At 31.8% G+C, this 26,811-nt stretch overlaps 1 protein-coding gene across 3 annotated transcripts; it reads right to left on the bottom strand.

Annotated features, from left to right (window-relative positions):
* Positions 1-13,039: 13,039 nt before the first annotated feature.
* Positions 13,040-22,278, bottom strand: LOC111986616 (squamosa promoter-binding-like protein 12). 3 transcript variants are annotated; one of them, XM_065763626.1, is made up of 7 exons: positions 22,071-22,278; positions 19,763-20,015; positions 18,813-19,496; positions 18,472-18,611; positions 17,903-18,154; positions 14,860-15,244; positions 13,040-13,496 (listed from the first exon to the last, which is right to left on the bottom strand). In XM_065763626.1, the coding sequence occupies exons 3-6, from the start codon at positions 19,469-19,471 to the stop codon at positions 14,898-14,900; spliced, it is 1,398 nt and encodes a 465-aa protein (XP_065619698.1). In that variant the 5' UTR covers positions 19,472-19,496; positions 19,763-20,015; positions 22,071-22,278; the 3' UTR covers positions 13,040-13,496; positions 14,860-14,897. The 3 variants fall into 3 exon arrangements, with proteins under 3 accessions (XP_065619698.1, XP_065619699.1, XP_065619697.1); XM_065763627.1 differs by having other exon boundaries at positions 13,040-13,493; XM_065763625.1 differs by lacking the exon at positions 13,040-13,496 and adding an exon at positions 13,605-14,070 and having other exon boundaries at positions 22,071-22,277.
* Between the last annotated feature and the right edge of the window lie 4,533 nt (positions 22,279-26,811).

Below are 26,811 nucleotides of genomic sequence, written 5' to 3'. Positions count from 1 at the left end.
TTTTAGGTTTTGTGTATTTATATATTTATATATATAATTTATTTTATTTTTTCTACTTTATAATATAGGATTTTTTTTTTTTTTGTGTATTTAATTAAAGAAAGAAGTTTTTACAGTAATTTTTTTATGAGAATTTTTACAGTAATAAAAGGCGGTTTCCTTTTTAAATTCACCAAAGCATGGTTTAGAGAGTGCTCTCTCTCCCTTATCCTTAATTTATGTATTAACATAAAAAGCAAGATTAGGCTCTTAATTATTAAAAAAAATTACTTGTTTTGCTAATTTTTTTTATTTATATAAATTTAGGGGTCCCACATGTTTGAGGTCAATGCAGGTGGAATTCACTCGTGTAGACCAAGAAATTGAGCATGAAACTTCTACGTACTTTCACAATATTCCAATGTAAATACCTTCAACGTGAACATTTATATGACATTTATAGGATTTTGATATTATTAATTTATTGATTATTATAATAATCAATTATGATATTATCAATGGCATTGCGATGATATATATATATATATATTATTATATTATTATTATTATTACTTTGACTTTATGTTATGGGAAAGCACAAATACTTTGCTACAAATTTTGTTTTATAGCAACCATATTAATAGTCTTTTTTAAGAACATCTCAATTGATACACATTTATTTAGTATTGCTTACTTTCTAAAATTTGCATATTTTTGCTAAGATGTCAAACATTTATTCCTTTCTTAGATCCCTGTTATTAAGGTGGTAAATGAGTTGAGTTGAATCAAGCATTTAAAGTTTAATATTAGTTTATTTAATTTTATTTCAAATATAAATCATTTGGAAGTCATTAGTTATTACCAAGTTGGTTACATGTTCTTTCTAAAAAAAAAGTTAGTTAAATGTTTAAACATGGTGCATTTCGTGTTGAAAAAGATCGAGCTTGTTTATAATTAACTTGATTGATTTAATCTTTTCTTATATACAGTAAACATCACAGCTAAAATTTTTATTACATTCACAAATATATGCTAAAAATTAATAACTAAATTATAATTGAAATTATATTATTTGAGCTATTTAGATAAATTGATTTCCATTTGTGAACTTACATATATATTAGATTCACACACATGTATTGTTAGTTATGTTAAATTAGAAATTAGTTTTAAAAAATTAACTTGTGTTCAATTTCATTCCTAAAGTTTTGTTTTGTTTTTTGTTTTCTTTTTTCTTTTTTCATTTCAATCTTTTAACCTTAAATTTTTTTTAATCTAATCTTTCAGTCCAGTTCCAGTGTTTCACCATTCAAGAACCCAAAAGTGATGTGGTCTAGCTATTTTTTTGATTTCAAATATAGCAACACTATTAATAAACATTATGGAAGAAATTGAAAATAGATCAAACTTAGATGGTGTAATATATAATTTAGCCTAATTTTTATTTATTAAATTGATTATTCATATTGTCAATAATTTACAAATAATAATTTTATATCATATAAACTTATTTATAAACGTTCTCAATCTAAATTATCTAATTTAAAGGCTATACTATTTTTTTTTTTTTTTGCATGTATACATACATAAACAAATAAAATATTATACATACGCAAATTGATTTTTTATACTCAAAAGCTTCTCCTCAAGCACTACATTTAAGATTAGCACAACTAATACTTGAGTATAAGTCCGCACTTGAACTTTGTTGGCTTGTTAAACAAATGAACATATTAATTTTTTTTAAGTTCAAATTATTCATAAAAAACTCAATTCACTTACGGTTCTAATGGTGATTAATATTAATCGATATATATATATATATATATTTTTTTTTTTATCTATAAACATCAGTTAACCCTTTACAAGAGGAAATAAATGAATTTTTTAGTAATACATACATTTTATTGTCCCAAATTATACAAACACTCAATGGAGCTTACAATCCCATCACACATATGTTTTAATGAATTTTTGAAAGGAGGGTGTGAATTTGAAGTTTGAACTATAAAAGCAAAAAGGTTTGGTGTGAGCTTGAGCATGGTCAAAAAATAAATGCCTTTTACTAGTAGTATGTTCATGCGATACACAAATTAATAAATAAAAATTATGTAGTGTGTAAATTTTATTATATTAAATTAAAAAATTATAATAAGTGATTAAAATAATTAGATTTTAGTTTAAAAGTTTGAAATTTGGTAATAAAATTTTAGTTGAAGTAGAATTTTAAATTTGTGATTGAACATAGATAATAGAATTTTAGTTGGAGTATATTTTTCAATTTCTTAAAATTTAGGTAATAGATTTTTAACTAAAACTTAGGTAATTGAGATTTAGCCACTTGTTGTAGAGGGAACATAGCCACTTAGTGCAACCACCATTTCTAAAACCCAAATTTTATTATATAGTATATAATATTATTGAGTCAACTAGTATGTTTAATACAAGTTAACATTTATTTATTCATCTACTTGTATGATAATCAAAGTATCGTATAGTTTTCCATTAAAAAAAATATATATATATATATATATATATGTGAAGGTGTTTAACTAGCAGCTTAGCTAGTTAAAACAGCCACGTCAGCTCAAAACATTAAAACAAATATACTAAATAAAGTTTCTTTTTTTATTATTATTATTATTATTATTATTATTTTCTTGACAACCATGATCTAAAACTAGAAATATATTTTACAGAATCCTTACATCATATCTTGCACCACAAGTTGTGGCACAAATAAGATAATAGTTTAAGGGATTTTTTTTCTCTCCCTTTTATTATTATTTTTTCCTCTTCAAGTTTGTCCAAATTGTGTTTGGACTATTTATTGTGAGCAACTATTTTTGATAACAGTTTTTTATTTTTTTATTTTTACATGATAGAATTTCTATTCTAGCTAATCTAAGTATATATGTGTGTAAAATTCCTTCATGGAGACTTGAACTGGGGCCTACGGCCCTTGTCCCCCCCCCCCCCAATCCCCCCACAATCTTACATTTATTACAATAAACACAACCTTACATTTATTATGCCCCATAAACAACAATTCCTATGTCAAGCCCAAGCCAAGACCCATCACAACCTTCACTCAATCATGACCAAGTGCAAGTTGGAATGGAATAGAAGGGAATGACCAAAAGTTATAGGGTGTGTTTGATAACGCTTATTTTGTTGAAACTAAAAATTATTACTAAAAGTACTATAATAAAGATAAAAGTTAGTTGAAATAGTACAGTAGAGCCCATGAATAGTGCCAAAGAGTGCAATGTGGCTCATGAATAGTAGCAAAAATAACCGAATGGTAAAATAATTTTAATTTTTAATCATAGCCCAAACACACACATAATATGGATTTTTTTTTCATGTTATCCCAGTCTCTTAGACTTTTTCTTTCTTTCTATTTTTTAAGCACAAATTTTCATAAATCTCATTTATGGGTTGAACCTAATAATTCATTTTTTTGTTATTAAGTAATCGCGGAAAATAGAGGAGTGCCTTTTTTTTTCTTTTTTTTTTTAAAGTATAGAGGTAGCTTGTGTGTCCTAATAATTCAATGTTTTTTTTTTTTTTTGATAAGCTAAAAATTCAATGTTATATCATAGATGAATGCTTTACAAGTACAAGTCAAGAGTCCACCCCAATTACGAGAACTCAATCGAAGAGAAGAAAAGTGCAGCTTTGTTACAATATTACTGACCAATAATCTGTGTGTGCTTAATAGTCCTTATATTACTTTCTTCCCTTGTTTTCCCCCTTATGGCCTCAGTTTCTTTGAGCAAGTGAATATTGCAAGCTAATAAAAACCAAATAAAATTTAATTTTGCACCAAAAATGTTTTTCTTTGATTAATTTTTCCTAGATCCAATATAGAAATTTTTCCTAGGTTATACTAGTATATTACATAACAGTATGAACTATGAAGACTGCTGGTGCGCACGAAACTAATGTGTGGTTACAACAAAAAACAATTAAGAGAGAGAGAGAATATTGCAACAAATAAGGAACTCAAGTTTACATAGGGGATAATTGAAATGATTGCGTTGTAGACTTTATGTTACATCATTGGACAGCCACACACATGACCCTTGACAACCATGTGGAATTGAAAAGTTTCCATCTTGTTTTTCTAGATGAAAACTTTGATTGATTACGACCCTTTTGCAAATGATTGCGAATACTTTGAAGAAGAAATTACTGATCTATACATGATAGAAAGTACTTCTCTTTAAAACAATTTATTTATCATTATAATTGTACCACATATCATATCATATATATTGTATAATAAAAGTTAGGCTTAAAAACGTGGTTGCACCAAGTAACTTCACTAAATTGTAAAAAAAAATTTTAGATTTAAAAAAAAATAAATATAATTTTTTTAGTCTTATCTTCTTCTCCTATAATTTCTAAGATGATAAAAATATTAATTTGATTATAATACAAATTCTAATCCTTTTATTATTAATTCATTTTTTACTATTTTTTTTCCTTTTCACACACAGTTAATTTTTCTTTTCGTTGGATTTCCTCTTCACGTGCCACTTATTTTTAAGATTTAGATTTCAACTTCACAATTCCACAAATTTATAGATAAAAAAAAAAAAAAAATTCTTATTTGTTCTTATCAACTTATTGCTTTATCACTAATATTTAGATAAAAATAACAAAATTTTTAATATACGTACTAATGCTATCTCACCAAATTTTAAAGTTAAAAATTAAAAAAAAAAAAAAAAAACAAAAAAAACAAAAACAAAAACAAAAACCAACGTGCATAGTTAGGAAGAGTTAGACATGTGCATGAGTTGGAAAGTTATAACCTATATATATATCTGTGAGTGCATTTTTTGCTTCAAGGCCAAAGACTAGACTGGTTGGAGTCTTAGGCATTTTTGCTTGTCCCACATTAAAAAGATCTCTTCCCTCTTTCTACCTTATAAGGGATGAGCCAATGGTATTAGAGTACCACTAGTTTGGTTAAAAAATGCACCCACAATATCTATTTGATTATGGAGATAAAACCAATCTTCATTGTGATTTTTTACTCTTCACACACAGTTACTTTTTTTTCTTTTCCTTTTTATGTGAATAGAAGGAGTTACATACGCATTGGAATATACATACACATCCAAGTCTACTGGGTAACCTCATAAAGTCATTTATTTATTTATAATAATAAAAAAAAATTTATTACTTGATTTTTTGTTTTTCTAATAAAAGTCTTTTTCCTATAGAAACAGACCAATTAGAGAGAAACATTCACGGCTAGGCCCCTTTGAAATTATCAAGTTAGGATTATGGGTGTCATTTACGTGAATTGAAATTTTTTTATGATTATTATTATTTGAGATTATCTATTAGATAAAATTATTATGATTATTATTATTATTTTTTAGATTATCTATTAGATGAAGACTTTTGAATCCTAATTAAGTTAGGATTTCTAATATATATAGAGAGAATTTTTTTAGTGTATTCTTATATATTCCTACCACGACTGCTTATTCTTCTTTATACGACTTCTTCTTTCTTTCTTTTTTTTTTTTCTTTTTTTTTTCTTTTTGATAGAAAGTAGAAACACTACTTATTATTCTAATCAGTACTCTCCACCATTATCAATAATTCTCATTCTCTCATGATTTCTATGTTGATTAGAAATCTAACTCTCCTTTTGTTCAGTTTTGTTTTTTTCTTATTACTTAGGCAATTTGATATTAGTGAAATCCATAGTAGAATGCTTTATCAAACCTACTATCCACACTATTGCAAGTATGTATTTCTCTTCTTTGTTTCTGGTTTTCTTCTTCTTTTTTTTTTTTTTTTTTTTTTTTTTTTTTTTTTTTTTTTTTTTTTTTTTTTTTTTTTTTTTTTTTTTTTAAGATTTTGCTTATGAGTCATAAAGGCAATTTTAAATCCATAAAATCCATTATATAAACCATTATAAATACTTACACTTTATCTATTTATTATTTAAGAATTATCAAATTTTGTATTCTCTCCTACAAGGGTTTGTATTTGTGTTATGTTTAATTTACATATACTTTTCTATTAAATTGTTTAATTTACATATACTTTTCTACTATATTATCATTGAAAAGTTATTAGATAAAACTCATTTTCCCTTTGTAGTGGGTTGGATATGAAACTTATTTTCAAATATATATTATTCAGAATTATTAAAAACAAAATCCATAAATGAATAGATGGTATAAGTATAACCATCCAAAAATAGAATAGAAAACTATTGACATTTAATATTGTGGGGCCAGAAAGTCGGGCAGCCTTGGCCCACTTCAAACCAGGCCCAAACGGCCCACGCCGAGGACGCATGATGGGTCCGAGGATGACCCTATCCTCGGTCGTCCGAGACCTCGGAGACAGAACCAAGGTATTGCATGGTCCTCGGACTCAAACCTATGGGGAAACTAGATACTTACAGAGAAATGAAAGCGTTAGACAGAACCAAGGCATTGCATAGTCCTCGGACTCAAGCCTATGGGGAAACTAACCGCTCACCTGGGTACTAGACAGAACCAAGGCATTGCATGGTCCTCGGACTCAAACCTATGGGGAAACAATATACTTACAGAGAAATGAAAGCGTTAGACAGAACCAAGGCATTGCATGGTCCTCGGACTCAAGCCTATGGGGAAACTAACCGCTCAGCTACACCTGGGTACTAGACAGAACCAAGGTATTGCATGGTCCTCGGACTCAAACCTATGGAGAAACTAGATACTTACAGAGAAATGATGAGAAAGTTTAATAACAAAGTTTTTAAAAATAAAAACTACCCTAATTAAACTTCTATTATTAAAAGTTTCAAAAAATTTAAATGAAGTTTCATGATTAATTATGTACCATAATTTATAGTTTAATAAAAACCTAGTACCACAAAACATGCATGCTTCGATCATGTAACATAAGATAATTTTTATCATGTAACAAAACCCAAAAACCCAAAATCCAAGGCCTAAAGACACCGAAACTGGACTTTGATACACTCATACCCTGTATGTGTGTGATAGTCAAGGCCCAAATCAACCAAGCCTAGCCTAGAAAAGCAAAGCTTGCTGGGCATATAGCGTATGTGCGATAAGCTCTGCTTGTTGCTCAAGTTTAGCTCCCTACCACAAGCCTAAAAGCCAAGAACACATGATTAAAGGTGGCAGTTTTTGCGTATACAGTGTATGCACCAATAGACCTGGACATCATGTTTACTTCCCAAGCTTGTATTTAGCAAACTGTTATAGGCACAGTGCTTGGACCAAAAATTCTAAGACCACGTAAAAAATTACAACTTTTGCTATAATTGTCCACGTGATAGACTGTGAGTGATGGACAGAAAGTAATGGCTCAATGTGAAAGTGACAGATAATCCATTAGTCTATCACATAGGATAATTGTAACAAAAGTCATGACTTTTTATAGGATAGTATAATTACTCATGCTTGAACAAATTTTTGTGAATACACTCAGTGGCGACTCTAAGAATTTTATTTAGGGTGGTCACTAAGAAATTTAAATTGCCACAATCTTTTTCTTGATACCAATTTTTAAGGAAAAATGAAATTAGAAATTATTTTTATTGAATAGGTTGAACAAAATACAAATTTTATCTTCTTCTTTTTTTAATAGGTTTTTTGTTGAATACTTTTCTCACTTCTTGTTGTTTGGTCTTGTATTGTTTTTGTTTGGTTTATGTTTGTTGTTATTTGAGCTAATATTTACTATTGTTATTTAAGCTTTAAAAAAAAGGGATTAAGAATTATATTTGGGAGTAGAATTAATTTTGGAGTAATGTTACATCCATAACATTTTTACAATAAATCTTATACAAAAAGTTGTTATTAGTAGATAAAAAAAATAATATTAGTATTTGGACCAAATTAGAATCAATAATAACTTACCACATTTTGTTGTGAAATTATTGTGAAAATGTTGTGAATGTAGTAGCACTACTCTTATTTTTGTTGAACCCAAATTTTTGTAATTCTTAAGTTAGGGTGTTCAAAATTTTTATTAGGATAGTCATAATAAGTTAGTTTAGCATACAATATTTTTTTGACATGTGTATATATATACATTTTTTTTTGCAAGCCAGGATGGTGTAAAGCCGCCACTGAATACACTACATTTGCGACTACTAGAAATTGGGCCAAAACATGCATTTCCAAAGAATTGGCCAATCTTTAATTAATTAAAATAGAGCAAAATGAACATAAAGTGCAAGGACAACTAGTAATGTCGATTTCCACTATAAATAGCCCCCAAGCTTCATTAATGACAAAGTAAACACGAAGATACAGAGCAAACATGCATAAAGAAAGAAACTTTAGGATTAAGATCTTTGAGCTTCTTAAGAAACCATACAGAGCAAGTTCCATAGAGCTCGGCCCAAAGATCCTAAGGGAGACTTCTTGGAAGCAATCTAATGGCATGTAACCCAATGTGAAAGTGGCTAATTTTAGGGTTCATTTGGTTGAGGTGACATGGGGAGGATAGAAAATAAAAGAAAGAAAAGTAGAAAGAAAACTGATTTTATGGGTGTTTAGTTGGAGAAGAGGAAAGGATGAAAAATTGGTGAGGTTGTATTTTTTCCCCTAACTCACCAAAATTCTATTTCCCCAATTTGGGGAGAAAATGGAGGAGAGAAAAAATAATTGCAGTCAATTACTGAACTTACCCCCTCCTCTTCCTCTCATCTCACATGCTGGTGCTAGATTTGCTGTTTTTTTTTTTTTTTTGCAATGTTTTCTGAACATGGGTGTGGTAATGATACATGTAACAAGTTCTTTTGTTTTCTTCTTCCTCATTTTTTTTTTTAACTAGACGTGATATCTATATATATATATATATATTTTATTACTTTTATTTTCCTTTTTCTAGGCATAATTTTTTTTAATGACTTTGGGTGATTGCCTTTTCTTAGTTGGTTGTTTGTCACTTTTTTTTTTTGGTTTTAATTGGGCATCATTTTTTAATAAGAGTGTATGAGTAAATGTATACAAACTCATTTTTTTCATTTCTCCACTTTTTCAAGGTCCTACAAAACACAAATGAGGGAAACTAAAATCTCTTTTATTCTCCCACTTTTTTCATCATTTTTTCATTTTCTATCCTCCTACTTACATATCTTCCCAACCAAACAGACCCTTAAGAAGTAAGTCCTTTAATAAATTGTTGTTCTAAAACCTCCTTTTTTCCCTTTTTTTTTTTTTTTTTTTTTTTTTTTTTTTTTTTTCATTTTTAAAGCAAAATCATTACACAAGGGTAAGCTTTACACTTTTATCCAAATATGTTAGGGTCATATTTGTTGTAATTGGCTAATCCTTAGTCAAAATACACTTTACTTGTAATTGAGTAGATTTAAGATGAGTTTAGTACTTCAAGAAACATGTTGTTCAAGTCAAGTATTAAAGACATGAAGATTGGTCCAATAAAAAAGTGAAGAAAAGCTGTTTATTAAGTCTCAACAGATAGCTTGACAAATGCCTGCTATTAAGACTTAATATGAAGCTCGATAGATAGCTCGACAGCATCTTGATCTATTGAAAATTACGATTTCAGAATTTCCAGATCTGAAATTCAGCCCAGTCTTGTGTATTTGTTTGGGATTTCTTTTCTCACAACCCTAGACATATATAAGCCTGTTGCACATGGATACAGAGACCAATAGACTTATTTTCTCTGTGTGAAGCAACTGCATTTGTATGCCATGGAGTTTTGTAACTAAGTGTTTCCAGATCTTCATTGTTGACTAAGTGAAGAACTTTACAACCAACAATATAAATTCAAGTTGCTGGAGTTAGTCACGTTCTTGGGATCCGTGTAAAAGGTTAGTCACAAATTGGAGGTTTATGCATCAAAAGAAAAAAAAGCCACTACAAGATTAAGTCCAATTGGGTATTGGAGCAAAAATTCAACGGTAGGTTAGTATTTAGGTTAGATTCTTAGGAGTGATGACCTTAAAATCACTCAGTGAGGTTTTCGCCTTGCAAGATTTTCCCCATTTATCAACAAATCATCGTATCTAATTTTAGTTTCCGCTGCACTTAGTATTTTTGGTGATTTGTTGGTGCCTTCACGATTTGCATATAATTTAATATAATTAATCAACTTGGGTAATTGAATTAATTAATCGGGGTCAAGCTATCTTAACCGAGTACAAATCTTCTGTCTCACTTTTCCTACTCCACTCTATACTCCACCAATAAATGTTTGCCACGTGTTTACCTAATTAATTAAATAATACTATTAATTAATAATTTTAATATTAATAAGTCAATAATAATAGTATTTAATTAATTAGGTGAACACGTGGCAAACATTTATTGATGGAGTCAAGAGTGGAGTAGGAAAAGTGAGACAGAAGATTTAGATTCATCTTAACCCAACAAAATACAATACTTCAAACATAATATAAGAACATTGCCTATGTAGATGATCCTATCACCTTTTTTTTTTTTTAATGTACTAGAATTCTAGAAACCCAGAATTTTTTGTAATGTACTAGAATAAATAGAAGTGATAGCCATAGGGTAACCTTTGTAATATATAACATACGCATATACCGTGGGGGATGAAATGAATAACACCTTCCTAGTTCCTACACATTGATGAATCCCTGGACCTTTATCGTTGGTTTGTATACATTTTATTGCTTCACTTATGATTAAAGGCCTCACATCCTCTTAACCTTTGGATGGTAATAATATAAATTAGAAGTTAGATGGCCAACAAACCTATAAAATCTTATAATTGGTGGTGATTCCACATGCCCATCCCAGCATATAAAAAACCTCACCAAGATTCGAACCAAATTCGGTATTGCCAGTTTGACAACTCCAACTTGGGATCCAGGGGATTCAAACCCAAATATTACTACCACTTTGAATGTTCTCATGTATAGATTAATGTAGAATAGTATATGAATTATGTTAGGTTTTAGGGTGTTGACAGATTTGAAAATTACTAGTTACAAAACATATCAAATTTGGGTTAAATTAATAGAATTGTGTCAGGATTGAGTCTTAGTCAGAAGTTGCTCAAAGACGACAAAGTTCCAATCTACACAAAAATGATGGGATACCTTGTATACCATAAGCTAATTTCTAAATTAACCCAGTTTTATTGGAAAGTAGACATCCAAAATTTCAAAAAATGGATACAAATTTAAACAAATTTGGATTTGAAATGAATGAGTGTTTGAAGTCAGCACAATTGTGTTGTCTTTGAGAGCTTCGCTTGACCAAAAATATTCTCGCTCAAGAGAAATCATCAAGTTATGAATGTTGAATTCTGCTAGAAAACATGCTTGTGCTTACCATAATGCCACAAAAATAAGATCTTGAAGCCTCTATCCTTAAGCTTTAATCAGAAAAACTCATCTTTGTGCTTTGTTCCAAAAACCAAAAAACGAATCTTTGAGTGTGATAATACCTTGAACCATAAACATTTCCTTGAAATCATATAGGTTCTATCATGTGAATTCATTGCAATAAATCTTTGAGGAGTTCCTTGCAATGTCAGAGGATCTGGTTCATGCAAGTGATGTCTGCTTATGGGAAAAATTACTATAGAAAGATTCCAGATGTTCTAGGACTACTGCAGTAGGCGGGCAAGTAGGGTCGGAAGTTACATAAAGCAAAGGTTTTGTAAGTATAGATTATCATAATTATTCCTTTATAGTGGATTTTGTAACAGGGTTGGAGCCTCAAAGTTTTTCCATTGAAGAGTTTCTTCGTTGGTTTTTAACTTCGTTGCCAAATCTTTGTGGTAATTGTTTTCTACTTTAAATCTGATATTTGATAATTGTGATTGACATATATCCATAGTATGCTTGTGCAATAAATCCATTAATTCCACCACATAAATTATTTAAAGGTCAAAAAATAACTTTTCTAGAGGTGTCAAGCATTTAGAATACATAGGAATCTAAAAATGTAGATAATATGTCATAAGAATAATATGTGAAATACATAAATAAAAAAAATTTCTTTTAAAAAGCAGTAATACAAGCAAGACTTGAACCAGCAAAGTCAAGATATGAGATTAAAGTTTGTCACTACCCTCATTTTTCCCACAAAGCATTTCCTCCATTGTTTATAATAATCAAGAAAAATCATATTTGAGCCATAAATAGGGCACACCAAACAAGGAAAATTATTCCAAGGTTTGACCAAGGTTGATAAGAAACTTGGACCATCGGATCAAATCGAATGTTGGACCGATGCATAGATTTTCCAATTTCCTTTCAAAACAGGTGGCAATTCAAGAAGAAAAAATGTATATTATTCAAGGTACGATGAAAATACAAAAATAATTCCATAACTTGCAATTTACTTTTTGCTTAGTGTTGGAAAGTTGGACTTTGGTTTAACTTTTGTCAAATGATGTCAAATTCGTGCGAGTTGTCATTGGAATTATTGGTGACAAGCTTCATTTTGAGAGGTTGTGGGAGAGAAAAATCCAAGAATTGAGTCAAAATCATGTCAAATCATGTTCTTGCACACAACATTTTTGGTTAAATCAAACACCAACAAAAAAAAAATTTGGTGTTGAGTTTTTTAACCACATCTCATTTGTGTAAACCTAAACTCAGGAAAGCCTCAAAGTAAGTGTATGAAAGAGAAAGTTTAAAGTTGTCAAATTGAGTCATTTGGGATTCTCATTTGCGTGTAAAGTTGTCAAGATTCGTACATAGTTGATTTAAAAGGGGGGGAATTTTGTTAAACTGGGCAAAATGCTCTTCAACTTTGCTAAGCCACTTTTATAGATCATCTCTCAATCGTCAAGAAAAATAGCATAAAGTGGCACCCGAACCCGAAATGGAAACCCTCTATAAGAAAACTTTTATAGATCAATTAGCGTTGCAATGGTTTGACAAGTCCCTACTTTCACAAAGTATGTCACTTTTTCAAAATGGTACCTTCACCTAAGTGATCTGGATTGAAAGGAATCATGCACACAAGGTCACACCATTATAAGTTTCAAATGTTGAAAGAAAAAAAATTAAAAAAAAAAAACTTGTTTGTGAAGTATCTAACTTCCCGACTGTTGGAAAGAAAACTTCATAACATTTCCAGTAACACTTAAATTACACAGAATGGAGGACCACAAAGGCAACCAAAGAGGTGCCCAAAATCAAGGAAAACATCAAAAAGTATAAAAAAATTACCAGGAAATTGAAAGAAAAAAAAAATTGGAATTTTCGCTCATATTGATCATGCCGGCATGTAAGCATTACGATACATTGCATATTTTCCATATATAAATACCCCCCATTTTCTCGAAGGAAGGCATGAAAGAGTCTCTCTCCCCTTCGTTTTCGTCATAAAAGTCTCTTCACAAGCCTTAATCCACGAGCAAACTTCAACCGAAGTTTTGTAACTCAAGTGGTACAAACCTACTTCCAACTTTTTGTGCCCCCACTTCTTGTGATAGAGTAACCATTTTGAATTCCCTTGGTATCTTGGATGGGTATTTTTGGGGTCTAAGCAAACCAGCAGCTGCTGTTGTTAAGTATTTATTAGAAGGAGAGACACCCAAGTACATTCAATAGTCGACTCATATCTTCTAAGAAAAATGATTCTAACCACAGCCATAACAACTCAAGAATATTCAACAGGAAAGAGAATACAAGGAACTTTAATAAAGGTTAAAAGTTCTCACACTTGGGATAAAACTTACAAAGGTCTATTCATCATGCTTAAAATTACGAACTCATCCAAGTTGGGAGAGCAAAATTAGGAATAAGATCTTAAAAAGATGCAGTAAGCTGTCCAAAAGTTATATATAAACTACCAGACAAGCTTTTTAGCACTGGATAATAATAATATTCAATCGTTTAGCCAAATTAAAGCCTGGTAGGCAGTCCTCTTGGACAAATTGGCAGACCATTAACATTATTTCAACAATAAGGAGATCAGATCAACATTATTTCAACAAAAAGGAGATCAGATCGGTCAAGTAACCAATGAATGTTGCAGAAAACTTGTTTACTAGCAAACAATCCAATTTCAAAACACGTCACTTTTGTGCTCTGGTTGGATGTCTTGCCAGCTTGACCAAAACTGCAACAAAATCCTGAAAGTAAATAATAACTTTTAGAACAATGCAAGTGGATGTTGGTCTTTAAAACAGTGACTTAATGTTGTCTCTTGTCTTTCCACATTAATATTCCCACAAATGAGCATGAAAACCAGGCCACAACATTCAGTTGGAAATGTAAGGTATGAATCAATATGGATCAGGTCTGCATACAAATATATGCTTCAACCTTATACATTATTTCATTTGTTCAATGGTGAGTTATATTGCATCAACAATTTATATCAGATGACAATATGAAGAAACCACCAATTCTATGGATTTCATGGGTTGATTGGAATAATTCCTGGGTCTCATATAACCATTGAGCAAGATGATTTGGTCACTGTTCCAGAAAAGCTTGGTGAAATTCAGTCACATAAAACTTCTAGTCTTCTAATGGGTGCTTGAAGGATTCTCTATCTTGGTGTGCGTGTGACTGAAATTTGCCCAAGGTGAGGATGAAGGGTGAATTCAAGCAAGTGGCTTTGACTTCATGAGGCTGGTTCCAACCAATTGTGCTACCCGTAAAGATTAAAATTCTAGATGAGTGAGTTTGACCCAAAGGGATGGGGAAGAGGAGACTAAAATTCCACAGAGACATTGTCCCCAACTAATTGTGCTACCCCTTGGAGAATTGAGGAAGAAATTTAACTGCTTTTAGGGATACGAGGGTGCATGTTATACCATCACATCGTAGAGAAATAATGATAAAACTTAAATTAAACACTATTTTGACAACCAAAAATAACATGAAGTTTATACAGAAGTGATGGATCCACTGACCTTGCAGTGATTTCATAGGAAGTGCTAATTTCCAATAATCAGTTGATTTGATTGGAAAAAAAGCAGCCAGATTCATAAGATGATTTGAACAACTGGAATTCCTGGTAATGGCCACTGCCATTATTATGGTAATTTAATGAACGCGCACGGGATTCAGGAGGTGGTTGTTCCACCTGCTCGTGTCCTGATGAGGAAAAATCCCAATTTTGCAGTTCTGCATGCACTGCTGGCTGGGCTACGCTGCTTCGGTTAACATGCATGAGCTGGTCCAGTGCATTGCCTTCAGAGTCGTTCAAACCCAATGAATTGGTTGACAGAAGAGAGAGAGCACGCCGAAGATCTGGCGCTACATTAACATTAGATGCAAACGAAGATGCCTCTAAACCTGTATAGAGAATTGTGATGTAAGAAATAGAGATTTTATTTATAGAAAGAAAATCCACAAATGAACTTGGTAGACAACTTTGAATAAACACACTGGAGTCTGTGGGACGTGGTATTTATGTGCTTGCTTCCTCACCTTCTTATTATTATTATTAATATTATTTTACGAGTTAGTTATTATCAGTTTGATCACTCTATAAAAATTTAAAAAATTAAAAGGAATAGAGAACTAAGGGGAAGGTGGGAATAACTTTTTTTTTTAGAGAGTTTCAACCTATGGCATCTACTCCTGATGATAGCTCTTTACCAATCGGTTTTTGGTGTAGGTGAAGATTGAACCTTAGATCTCTTATTCAATCATTGAGCTAACTGGAACCCACTAAAGGTGGGAATAACTTAATTGCTAGATTGGTGTCTATTGTCTAGATAGTCAAACCATTACTCAAAGTCACAATATTATATAGGGACACATACAACATTAAAATGTAAATATTTATAGACAATATTCTATCCACATTATGAAAATAAAAAGCAGCAGCTTAGCACTACCATATCCAAGCAATTTAAATACTACATTACCTGCAAAAATATAAATATCAACTACTTGCATAAATTTAAATCACAAAATTTCAAATTGTGAAGCGAGATTTATACCTTAGTTGGACAAAATCTAATTGCTGCAGGCATGAGGCCAAAATTGCAATAAAACTACTCGAAAGAGTACTTGGGGAAAATTATTCTTAAAAAAAAAAAAAAAAATAGAAGAAGAAGAATGCTTGAGGAAAAGGGGGATTTTATGGGCTAATGTTAGTATTCTGCTGTAGGTTTGGGCTAATTTCTATTGTTGGCTTGGTTGGTGCATAATTGAGGCTTGGGTTGGTTAGTGGGTAGTTTGGGTCTCTCATTTGGATCTGGTCTGGGTTTGATTAAGGACTTTGGAGCCATTTTGGTTCAGGTAATGGGTTTTATGGACCATTCAGGCTCTAGACTTTGGTTACTGAGCTAGGAGCCATGGGAAAATTAAAAATGGGCTTGAACTATTTGTATTTGGGTTTGGGTTTGGTTAAGTTTCAACTTGGACAAGTGTTTGGGCCTAAGGGGATTTTTTTGGGCTGGGTTTGGTAGTTTGGGCTTGAGATTCACTTGAACCAAGGCTTGGGTTTTTGCGTTTATGCTGGACTCGGGTATGGGCTTGAGATGAAACTAAGCCCGATCCCTAAGCCCGTCTCTCTTTTTTTTTTTTCTTTTTTCCCTTAGACAGATCTGCTATTCTCTTTCCACCTACCTCCTCTCTCACTTTGTCTATATCTTTTGTCCTTGAGTGTGGTCATGAATCGGAGACATAAACGGTGGGCATGGGTTCTGTTGGTTTGAGGCAGTCTGGATTGGGACTTTCATGGTTTTAGCAACTAGTGGTGCACAGGGATGAAGATTTCAACCTTGCAGGTTTGGGTTTAGGTGGCTTCCTGATTAATGGTAGTTTGTGGTATGATTTTTGCCGACAGTGATGTGTTGTGGTTGTCGGTGTGGATGGAGGTTGGCCGATGGTGCTTAGATGTTTTGGATTAGATGCATCTTTGATAGTGTGCATTGGATCGATGGATGGGTGATTGGCTGGCAACAGATTTCGATAGTAGAGGTGTAACAACAATTAAAATATTTACAAACATATCTAAAATTAATTTATAAGTAATAATAGATATAAAAGTAATACATTAATAACCATAAAATGATGTTAAAATGGTACATTTTCAAGGAGAAAGGTACTCACTCAATAAAATTAAAACATGATTCTGAATGAAATTAGGTAATGTTTTCCAGAGAAAATTAGGATATGCTTCCTAGGGGAGAATTAACATGTTTTCCAATAAAAAATAAGGCGCTCTTTTCAAGAAAGATTGAACATTTTACAAATAAAATTAAGGCACACATTGCAAGAAAACATTGTGCACATCTTTCCATAAAAAATACAGTATGCTTTCCAAGGGAAAATAGCATACTTCTTCCAATAAAATTTAGGGCATGATTTCTAATGAGAATTAGAACATGTTTTGCAATAAAAATTGTGAATACCTTTCAAGAAAAACTTATGAGGTCAGAATTGTGTATCAACACTACTTTTTTTTTTTTTTTTTTGATAAGTAACGGAAAATATATATTAAAGAAGAACACAGCCCCATACATAGGAAATGTACTAGATAGGCAAAAACATCAAGAAACCAAAATACAATGATCAAAGAAAACAGGAAGAGAAAAACAAGAAAAAGATGGTATAACTAAACACCATTCGAGAAGAGTAACTCAACACTACTTGAGTGTGGTATACCTTATTTTCATCTGTTTATATTGCTTCAAAAAATAAGCTGGGTAAAATTACAACTATACCTAGAAACAGTGAGTGCTTGAAATGTTGTACCTTGGCCAGCCTTAAAAATAAGCTAACCAATAAGCTATGACAAATAGAAGCAAGTGTTCATTTGGTATAACTTATTTTTATTGGCCTATTTTGCCTCAAAAATAAGCTAGGTAAAAGTACAAATGTGGCTAGAAATAAGTGAAACTTTGAAATGTTGTACATAAGCCAAGTAAGCTAAGCATGTTTGATTCGCCATATTTCTACCAATACAAAACAGTTCTGTATAAAAGCAAGGAGAAATACCTTGACTAAGGACTTGAGGTGTACTGTTTTCAAAAGACAACATCTTGCTTGAATATGTTTGTAGCATGGAAGGAACCTCTGGCATATCTGTGAGCAATTTCAGCTGCCTATCAATACCCCCAGTTTTTGTAGGCCTAGTTAAAGAATGTCCAGTTTGTGTGACCTTGTTATCGTTGCATGCACTTTGCCATGTTGGATTTGCAGCTGACAATGGAACCCTATTCAATACAAGATTCATCTGCTGTCTCCCATCTGTAGAGATTAAAACCACAAAACCAAATGATACATAACCTTGCTTCAAAGATTCGCTATGAATCTCAGAAAATTTACCATGAGGAAAATGAAACAATCATGCATCATTGGCTTATAGAATCAAATGATGAAAGGCTAAAAAAATGTTCCCAAATCCCAAAAAATTTACAGAATAAGATGTTCACTTTTCTAATTGAGAATGTAACAAAAATGGTGACTTAAATGCAGATAGACAGCCATATGAAGGACGGATTTAGTTAAGTTATATAACTACTGGCACAACAGAAAAGTACAGAAATTTTAAGTGTCAAAATTACCACCGTATATTGATGAAGACAGCCCAGGAGAATGGAACTGGATTGCCTCGGGCTGTGGCCTACGTCGCCGTGCATTGTGATCAGAGAGACGCCTACGACAGCTTCGCTTCTTATCATCAAACTCTGACAATTCATGGAACCTTAACATTCACAACCAAGTTATTGTCACATCAACAAATTCACTTAATAATAAGACAACCCCACAAAAATCTTCTTGTACAAACAAAATCTTACAATCAAGAAGTGTTGAAAATGCAAAAGACATTTAGTAATACAAATTACTAAGAAAATAGAGATCCATACTGATAATATTCCTTAAATTAGATCCAAAGAAAACTTGCCTGCTGCACTGTTGGCAAAACCGACGCTCCATACCAGCAACGATGACCTTTGGGCTTTTCGAGTGGCTTTCACAAATTCTATGCCTACGATGGTAGTCTTTTGATGACTTTAAGTCAATATTGCATCCTTCAACTTGGCAACGTGGGGTTTGTGTACTCTGATAAGATGCCCTAGACCTTTTTCCAGGAACAGTTGAGGATGTCGGAGTCATAGATGTTGGTAATGTCTTGGTGGTGCTTGCCATGCACAAGTCTTCAAAATAAGTTCGTTTACCAAGCTTCAAACCAATCATTGGTTCCCCAGAGCTGATAGATGCCCCCAAAGATGGAAATTTCCCAGTATTGTCCGCTCTGGTCCACTCATTCTTCTCGGTAAAATCTTTAGGAAAGCCATCAACAGTTCCACTTTTCTTAATTCCTTCCTTAGAAGAGGAATCGGCTGAAGCAGAGATGGAGCTCCTAGATGAAGAACCATGGCCCAAATCAGACCCTGAGAAACCACCACCACCTCCAGATGAATAAACAGATGTGTTGTCAACCCCTCCTTCAAGCTCATGATTTGATGGTTGTACCAATTCTGGAATATCAATTGTCTTTGAGCTGAACCCTGCCAATTTCTCCCAGTCCCACTCCGAGGTGGCTTTTGAGTTCCAGTCCATCACAAAAAAATTATTAAGAAAACACCTATAAGAAAGAAAATTGGTTTTAGATGCAATGTGCATATATAATTTTCCCAGCCAAGCACTGGTCAGCATGCAATGACTGCAACTAACATAATGCCAAAAGTGCAGCAAACAGTCACACTCTCGATAAGATGTGCCAACTGATGGAAAAGAGCAAGGACTAGAAACTCAAACAAGACAAGAGCCACATGTTACACAAGTAGTTGAAAAATGTGTGACATATTTATCATGCTTTGACATATACAGCTCAAGTAAAGTCAAGGTTACCTTCAACTCAAATCTCGGAATTGCAGTGTTTGTCCATTCCCTCTACTTGAGCATCAACATGTAAGGGTGGGTAGCAAATTTCTGTTTTTTCCTTTGAGAGAACAGATTAGAACCAGACTGCTCCCCAAGTCTAGAAGAGAACCAAGATTAATGCAAAGACCATATAATGGAGTAACGGAACAATAACGGTTGGCATCCCTTTAAATACATCACTTTCAGCCCATTTGTCCCGTTAGATTCTTAATCTCCCACCCTATCAAACAAACAAGTGAACTTAAAACTGTCAGAGACCTCCATGTGGATTTTTTTCCTTCCCATTTCGGCTAAGACAAAATTGTCAAGTACATGTCATCAGCGTGGTCCTACCAGCTAATTACCCACAAATTCACCACTCAAACACAACTCTCCCGACCCCTCCGAGTGACATAATAGAATCCAACTCACACACCATTGAAAAAATTAGAACCAAGACAGTAAAGGGTAGCATTTTCTAACATCTAAAGTAAAACTGTAACTGCCATTCCTATGAATCAATAATAGCAATGGTCTAAGCAGTCCTACTCAATTAGACCCAAGATTTAAACCTATTCACCATAAAAAGTAGCATTTTTTTTCCCAAACTTTACTTAGTGCCATTAACATCCATTGTCTCAGAAAACCTCTTTACCACACTCATTCTTAAGAAAGCAGGAGTTACATTTAGCCAGGGAATAACTTTTTTGTTTATACAAGGTTGATAATTTACAGCATCCGCCCCCCACCCCCCCCCCCCCCCCCAAAAAAAAAAAGAAATCCCCCGGGGGAGGGAAAAAATGAGAGAAGAAAAATGCCTCCAATAATTTCTGGCAAAAGAATAATGCAATACTGTAAAAAAGATCACTTTCTTCGCCAATAACTACACTTAAAGCAGCAGTTGAGCAAGCATTCATGTTGAAAATGTTCATCTACTGTCATCAACATTCATTCATCACGTCACTTCTTTCTCAACAACAATTATTGCACATAATCAATCGCGCTTTCATCTCAAATAAGTTTGACAGGTAGTTATCAATAAGATACTCCATTTTTTTATTGGGTTTACACAGTCTGATAAAAATTGCATTTGTTTCCATAATCCTATCAGTTTTGTCAGTGTATCCAAGCTAAAGCATCTTTAACTGACCCCATTTACCTAAATCCGAATACATGCATAATTCAAGCACTTCTGCATGAAATCCACAAATCTCAATCTCCCATCATTACGTGAGATAACAAAAATTTGTAACAGTTACATGCGCATAAGAAATTCCTAAACTTTTGTACCACCACAAAACAACGAGTTAAAAAAAAAAAAAAAAAAAAAAAAATCCCAAACCATGGGTCTAAACTCCAAATTCTAACTCCCACCAGAAACAAAAACTCTAAAAATTTTTAGACTTTAAAATTTTCTGCCCCCACCAATAAAAATTGTAGGCTTCCAAACATTCATTATTATGCACTCAAAACATTGTCCCAACTATCCACATAATCATATCTAACTCAGAAATGAGAAGTCCTAGAAATCCATTTATTATCATTTGGTTATAATTGCCCGAGTCTGTACTATAAAAGTTATATATATGTGTGTGTGCGCGCGCTAACGTGGGTGTTCACAACTCTTTCAGTGCCCCAACTATTCCACCTGGTGTGTGTAGTTTCCCATCCCACACGCTAGGTAATTACAGAGAGGAAACTAGGGGTGGCCCCAAGATGCTGACTAGAAGTTTTGAATTCAAAAACCTCATAGATCTCATGAGCCCTTGAAACACTAGACTAACAACTTGGGGTTTATATATGTGTACATGCATAAAGATGACATACATTCATACATCACATAAAGATGACATACATTCATACATCACATAAAGATGACATATATATGGTTAACAATTCTGAAGCTTGTATCAATATTGTGTACAACTGAGCAACTCTATTATATCCATTTATTATTTCACCTACACAAAAGTCAATCTTTAAGTTTCTTTTTACAGCAGTAGCCCTCATCTGAGCTCTCCAAGGTATATACTATATACTTTTTCACTTTTCACCCATAAACCAAAAAAATCATTCAAAACCCAAACATATAAAAGCTTTCCTCTTTTTTTTACCCAGTTCCCAATAAAACCCAGTTTCAAAAAACAAAAATTTCAAAATCTCAGTACACAAAAAAAAAAAAAAAAAAAAAAAAAGGACAGAAGAATCTTATTCTCACAATCAAACCAAAACCCATTTCTAGAGAGAGAAAGTAAAGGTAGAAAAAAAAAGGAAGGACATAAAATTGATGACTTACAGTACAGGTTCTGCTGGGAGGGAATAGTTCAGGCCATGTGGAGTGGACTGAGTCAAGGAGCGAGTGGAGACAGAGTCAGAGTCTGAGTGAGAGACGAGTTGAGAAGGGCTTGGAAGAGGGATATGTACCAAAAGTAGAAAGTGTAGACAGATGGGGGCATTATATTAAAGAAGGGAAAGACATAGCCACTGGTTTTTTACCATTTATAGTATTATATTCTTTATTTTTTAGGGTATTTCAGTATTTGTTCACGCTCACCCACTGGGCAATTAATTTTTGTCTGGTCCTTAAATTATGTCTGGACACGTGTCCCTCTCTGTTGCTCGGAGAGATATGCTGTTGTTTACCATTTATGTCCCTAAGTTAAGCTTTTCTCTCTCTCTCTCTCTATTTCTCAGCAGCTACCTTTCTCCATGGACGGTGGGTGACTTTCTGTTTTGGTGTGCTCTCCATTCTCTAAAGATGTGCCAGGTTGTAGAAAGTGACTTCACAGGAGGGTTCTGTGTTTGTGTTTGTGTTTCTATTTGTACTTTTACTTCTTTTTTTAGATAGATAAAATAAATAAAATTTTAACTTCAATCATGGTTCTTATGGGAAAAATGGCCCACTTTCACTATTTAGTAAAAAAAATTAGTAATTTATCACTGTTTTGAAACTATATAGAGATCTATTACTTTTGTGAAACTCAAGTTTACTGTAAAAAAACTCGAGCTCTTTAAAAAATTATACTTTGAAAAATTGAAAATTTTTCCATGACACTTGAGTTTATGAACTCGAGTACCCAAAAAGTAGTAGACTCTCACTATTTATCAAAAAAATTAGTAATTTATCACTGTTTTGGAACCATATAGAGATCTATCGCCTTTGTGAAACTCAAGATTATGAAACTCAAGTTTGCTGTGAAAAACTCGAGTTCTTTAAAATAATATATTCTGAAAAATTGAAAATTTTTCCATGACACTTGAGTTTATGAACTCGAGTACCCAAAAAGTAGTAAATTCCTACATATTTCTGAATTAGTGATAAATTGCAACATAGTTTGCAAAAAAGTGCTATTTGATTATTTTTCGCCTTGTTTTTATACTAAAATATTAATTGATTTTTGGAGCTTAATTCTCGAATCTCTTTCTTCACCGCATGAAATTTTACTAGTTAAGTTGATTGGAACTCACAAGTGATGTGCATATTTGCATTTTGGAATTTAGATATTTTCTAAGGTAAACACAAATTCACTTTTTTTTTCTCTTCCGAATGATGAGATGAAAGATCAGGGGAATAGCTAGAAATTTTTTTTTGGGGGTCAACTTATGATACTAATTTATTAGCTTATACAAACTTTCATAAGCATGCACAAACACATACATCTATACACACATAAAATTTAGTATCCTTCATAGTGAATCCTTAAAGTTTTCGTTTTTAATATAAGTTACCAAATTGTCTATCAAAGTGAGTAAAAAAATTTCAATTAAACTAATAAAGTATTTAAAGACACAAATGATCCAAAACTTTAATAGACACAAGAACACATTTTACAGTAAAAAATGAATGTGAGAAAAAAAATTTCTCTATTACTACTAGATCAATTGGACAATTTTTTTTTTTAAGAGCACATTGAACTAGCTCAAATATTTGGGGGGGGGGGGAGTTCCATTATAAATTACATTTTATCATTAAGTACTTTAAAAAAAAAAAAAAAAAAAAAGAAGAAGAAGAAGAAGAGGATTTATTAAGTCATTGAAACAAAACACCNAAAGTTTTCGTTTTTAATATAAGTTACCAAATTGTCTATCAAAGTGAGTAAAAAAATTTCAATTAAACTAATAAAGTATTTAAAGACACAAATGATCCAAAACTTTAATAGACACAAGAACACATTTTACAGTAAAAAATGAATGTGAGAAAAAAAATTTCTCTATTACTACTAGATCAATTGGACAATTTTTTTTTTTAAGAGCACATTGAACTAGCTCAAATATTTGGGGGGGGGGGGTCCTATTTTTGTAGGCTAATAATTAAAATGTTAAATATTTATTTGTAGTATTAAAATATTTTTAAAATTTTTGGAGAGGCATGGCCCCTCACTCATACATGTAGCTCGCCCCTGGGGAAGATGAGGTGCAATAATCACATACCTTTTGATTATGTCATAGACTACCAACTATTATCATCATCATTATTATTATTATTATTATTATTATTATTATTATTAACAAAACACCCCAACTATTAAATAAGATGAATCGTCCCATATGCATGATGTTTTTGAAGAAAGTAATACTTTAATTTTTGACCGACATTTTGTCTTATATGGTGTTATTAATGCTGCCAATGAAGCAAGCTTGCTCTATGGTCTCTATACTATATCTTTTAGCCCTCATGTATTCTTAACAACCACTTAGGTACTGACATGTATGTAATATCTAGCTTGCTAGTTGTAGGAATAGACATTAGATATGGGCAACCCCAAAGGACTAAGGTTGTTTACAAAGCATGTGCTTATTAGTGTAATATTTAATATAAGGCAGAAAGACAAGACAACTACAACATGATCAGCAGAAACATCCTATTCAGTACAAGGTAGTTCATAATTAGGACAAATCAGGTTTCATTTCATACCTCAACTTCAAGCAGACATTATTAAGATTAAGGTCATCTTCTTGTCTATTAACACACCTATCTTTTTCACTTGGTCCCCCTAAAATTTCCACGTGTCAATGTGTGAACTGCAATAATAGATCATATATATTATCAGGACCATCAATATTATTATTTATTTATTTAAATTGTCACAATCAACTTATTTTCATTTTCAACTACTATTACAACAATCTTCTTTAAAAAAACAAAAAAAAAAAACTACTATTACAACAAACAATACCAGGTTTGGGAACTAAAATTTTCATTGATGTTGTCACGGCTAGAATTTTAGTCACCTTATAACCATATTACTATTATGTCATTTCTTGAATCTAAATAAAAGTATATACATCTAAGAAAAAAAAAGAAGGTATTATCGAAATTTCAATAAAAATTCATTAAAAATATTTAATTCATATTGATTCCTCTTTTTTAAATTAAAAAAAAAAAATCCCAAACGAGAGAATGAAAAAAATAATTTCAAAAATTCTATTATTTTCATTCAATTCCCCATATTCTCCTCTCCTAAACAAGTTGTAGATTACCCTTTTCAATTTTTATTCTACAAAATTATAAAATATACTTTGTTGACTTTATTTATTCTTCTTATTCTATTTTAGTAGGAGATTTCAATATTAGTGAAAAAAATAGTAGATAAAAACTTATATCTTTTATCTTCCATCTTTGTATTCTAATTATTATTGTATTTCCCTTTCCATGGTTTTAGATAAAAGAGCAAAATTAAGATATTCTAATTATTATTGTATTTCCCTTTCCATGGTTTTAGATAAAAGAGAAAAATTAAGATATAGTTCCTTTGATAGAGTACAATTATATTAAACATATGCTTGCACTAATTGATAAAAGACAAACAATTACACCTAAAATATATTTGTACTGCATTGTACCTAAATTTTATCCTAATATAAATTGTTGGAGAGAGTTGTTGGGTGGGGAGGGGGAGGGGATTATCAATGAAAGAACAAAAACCAATGATTAAGAAATTGTAAAAAAAAAAAAAAAAAAGGCCTTTTGCTCTATTATATACCACCTAATAAAATAAATATTTGTGATATTATTTCAACAATGATGTGTTTTTATGTTGTTTTTCGATAATTAAAAATAATTTTTATATATTAAAAGTTTTGTGGTTTTAATGGTATTATTTAAGTTTTCCTACAAAGATGATCGGAATTCAAATCTTTCATCTCCTCCTTTTTGTAAGTCTAAAAAAAAAACACAAGGTATATATAGAGCTTTAAAATCTGACAAAACACTCTTAGTGTCCATTTGGAAACAACTTATTTAGCTAAAATTGAAATTTTTTTGTTAAAAGTATTGTAGATAAAACTAAAATTAGTTAAAATAGTAGAATGAGACTTATGAATAGTACCAAAAAGTACAATAATCCATGAATAGTAACAAAATAAGCTAAATAGTAAAAAAAGCTACCCAAAATAAGCTATCCCAAACGCAGCCTTAAACTCTCTTTAAACCAACATCATCAACTAGATTTTCAGTTTCTAATCTAAACTTCTTTGTTATTACTTATTAGTGAAATTAACCATAAGTGATTGTGACTTCTATGAATGAAAGATTAATAACCTTCACTCAATTAAATGTATTACAAAACGGATTAGGCTTCCCTTTTAGGATAATAGGGTCTATTATTGCTAGTTTAGCTCTGCCAGACCACACCATTTAAAAGACTATATGGACTTACATAGGAATTTGGTTAAGATTTTGTTTTTAATAAATGATTTATTTATTTATAAAGTCGATAGTTATTATTATTATTATTATTATTTTGATTTTTTTGCTTGGTAATTGCAGGGGATAAACTCCCGAGCTAACGGTTACAACGGAACCGAATACCACTAGGCTACAAGGCCTGGTGGTATTCGATAGTTATTATTAAGGAGAGAGGAGATCTGACCCCTCAATATCATTGATTGAAAAGATCATAAGTACTGTAAGCTAAACTACAAGACCTTTAAGTTGGAGAAGATGACTTTTATCCAATATCTACCTGACTTTGACAATGACATTAATGTCATTCACCTTCTTAACCCCCCAACCCCAACCCCACCCCCACCCCCAC

Source organism: Quercus suber, unplaced genomic scaffold (genome assembly GCF_002906115.3).
Source record: "Quercus suber isolate HL8 unplaced genomic scaffold, Cork oak 2.0 scaffold_517, whole genome shotgun sequence".
Classification (NCBI taxonomy): Eukaryota; Viridiplantae; Streptophyta; class Magnoliopsida; order Fagales; family Fagaceae; genus Quercus; species Quercus suber.
This window is presented reverse-complemented; position numbering and strand designations above follow the sequence as displayed.

Bases quoted from the DNA above. Each gene is read 5' to 3' on its own strand.
- LOC111986616 (XM_065763626.1), bottom strand. From the start codon at position 19,471: ATGGACTGGAACTCAAAAGCCACCTCGGAGTGGGACTGGGAGAAATTG. The intron at 18,612-18,812 runs GCAAGTTTTCTT...GTGAATGTTAAG, and splicing joins TTTTGCCAACAGTGCAGCAG to GTTCCATGAATTGTCAGAGT. The intron at 18,155-18,471 runs GTAATTTTGACA...TAATCTCTACAG, and splicing joins GTCTTCATCAATATACGGTG to ATGGGAGACAGCAGATGAAT.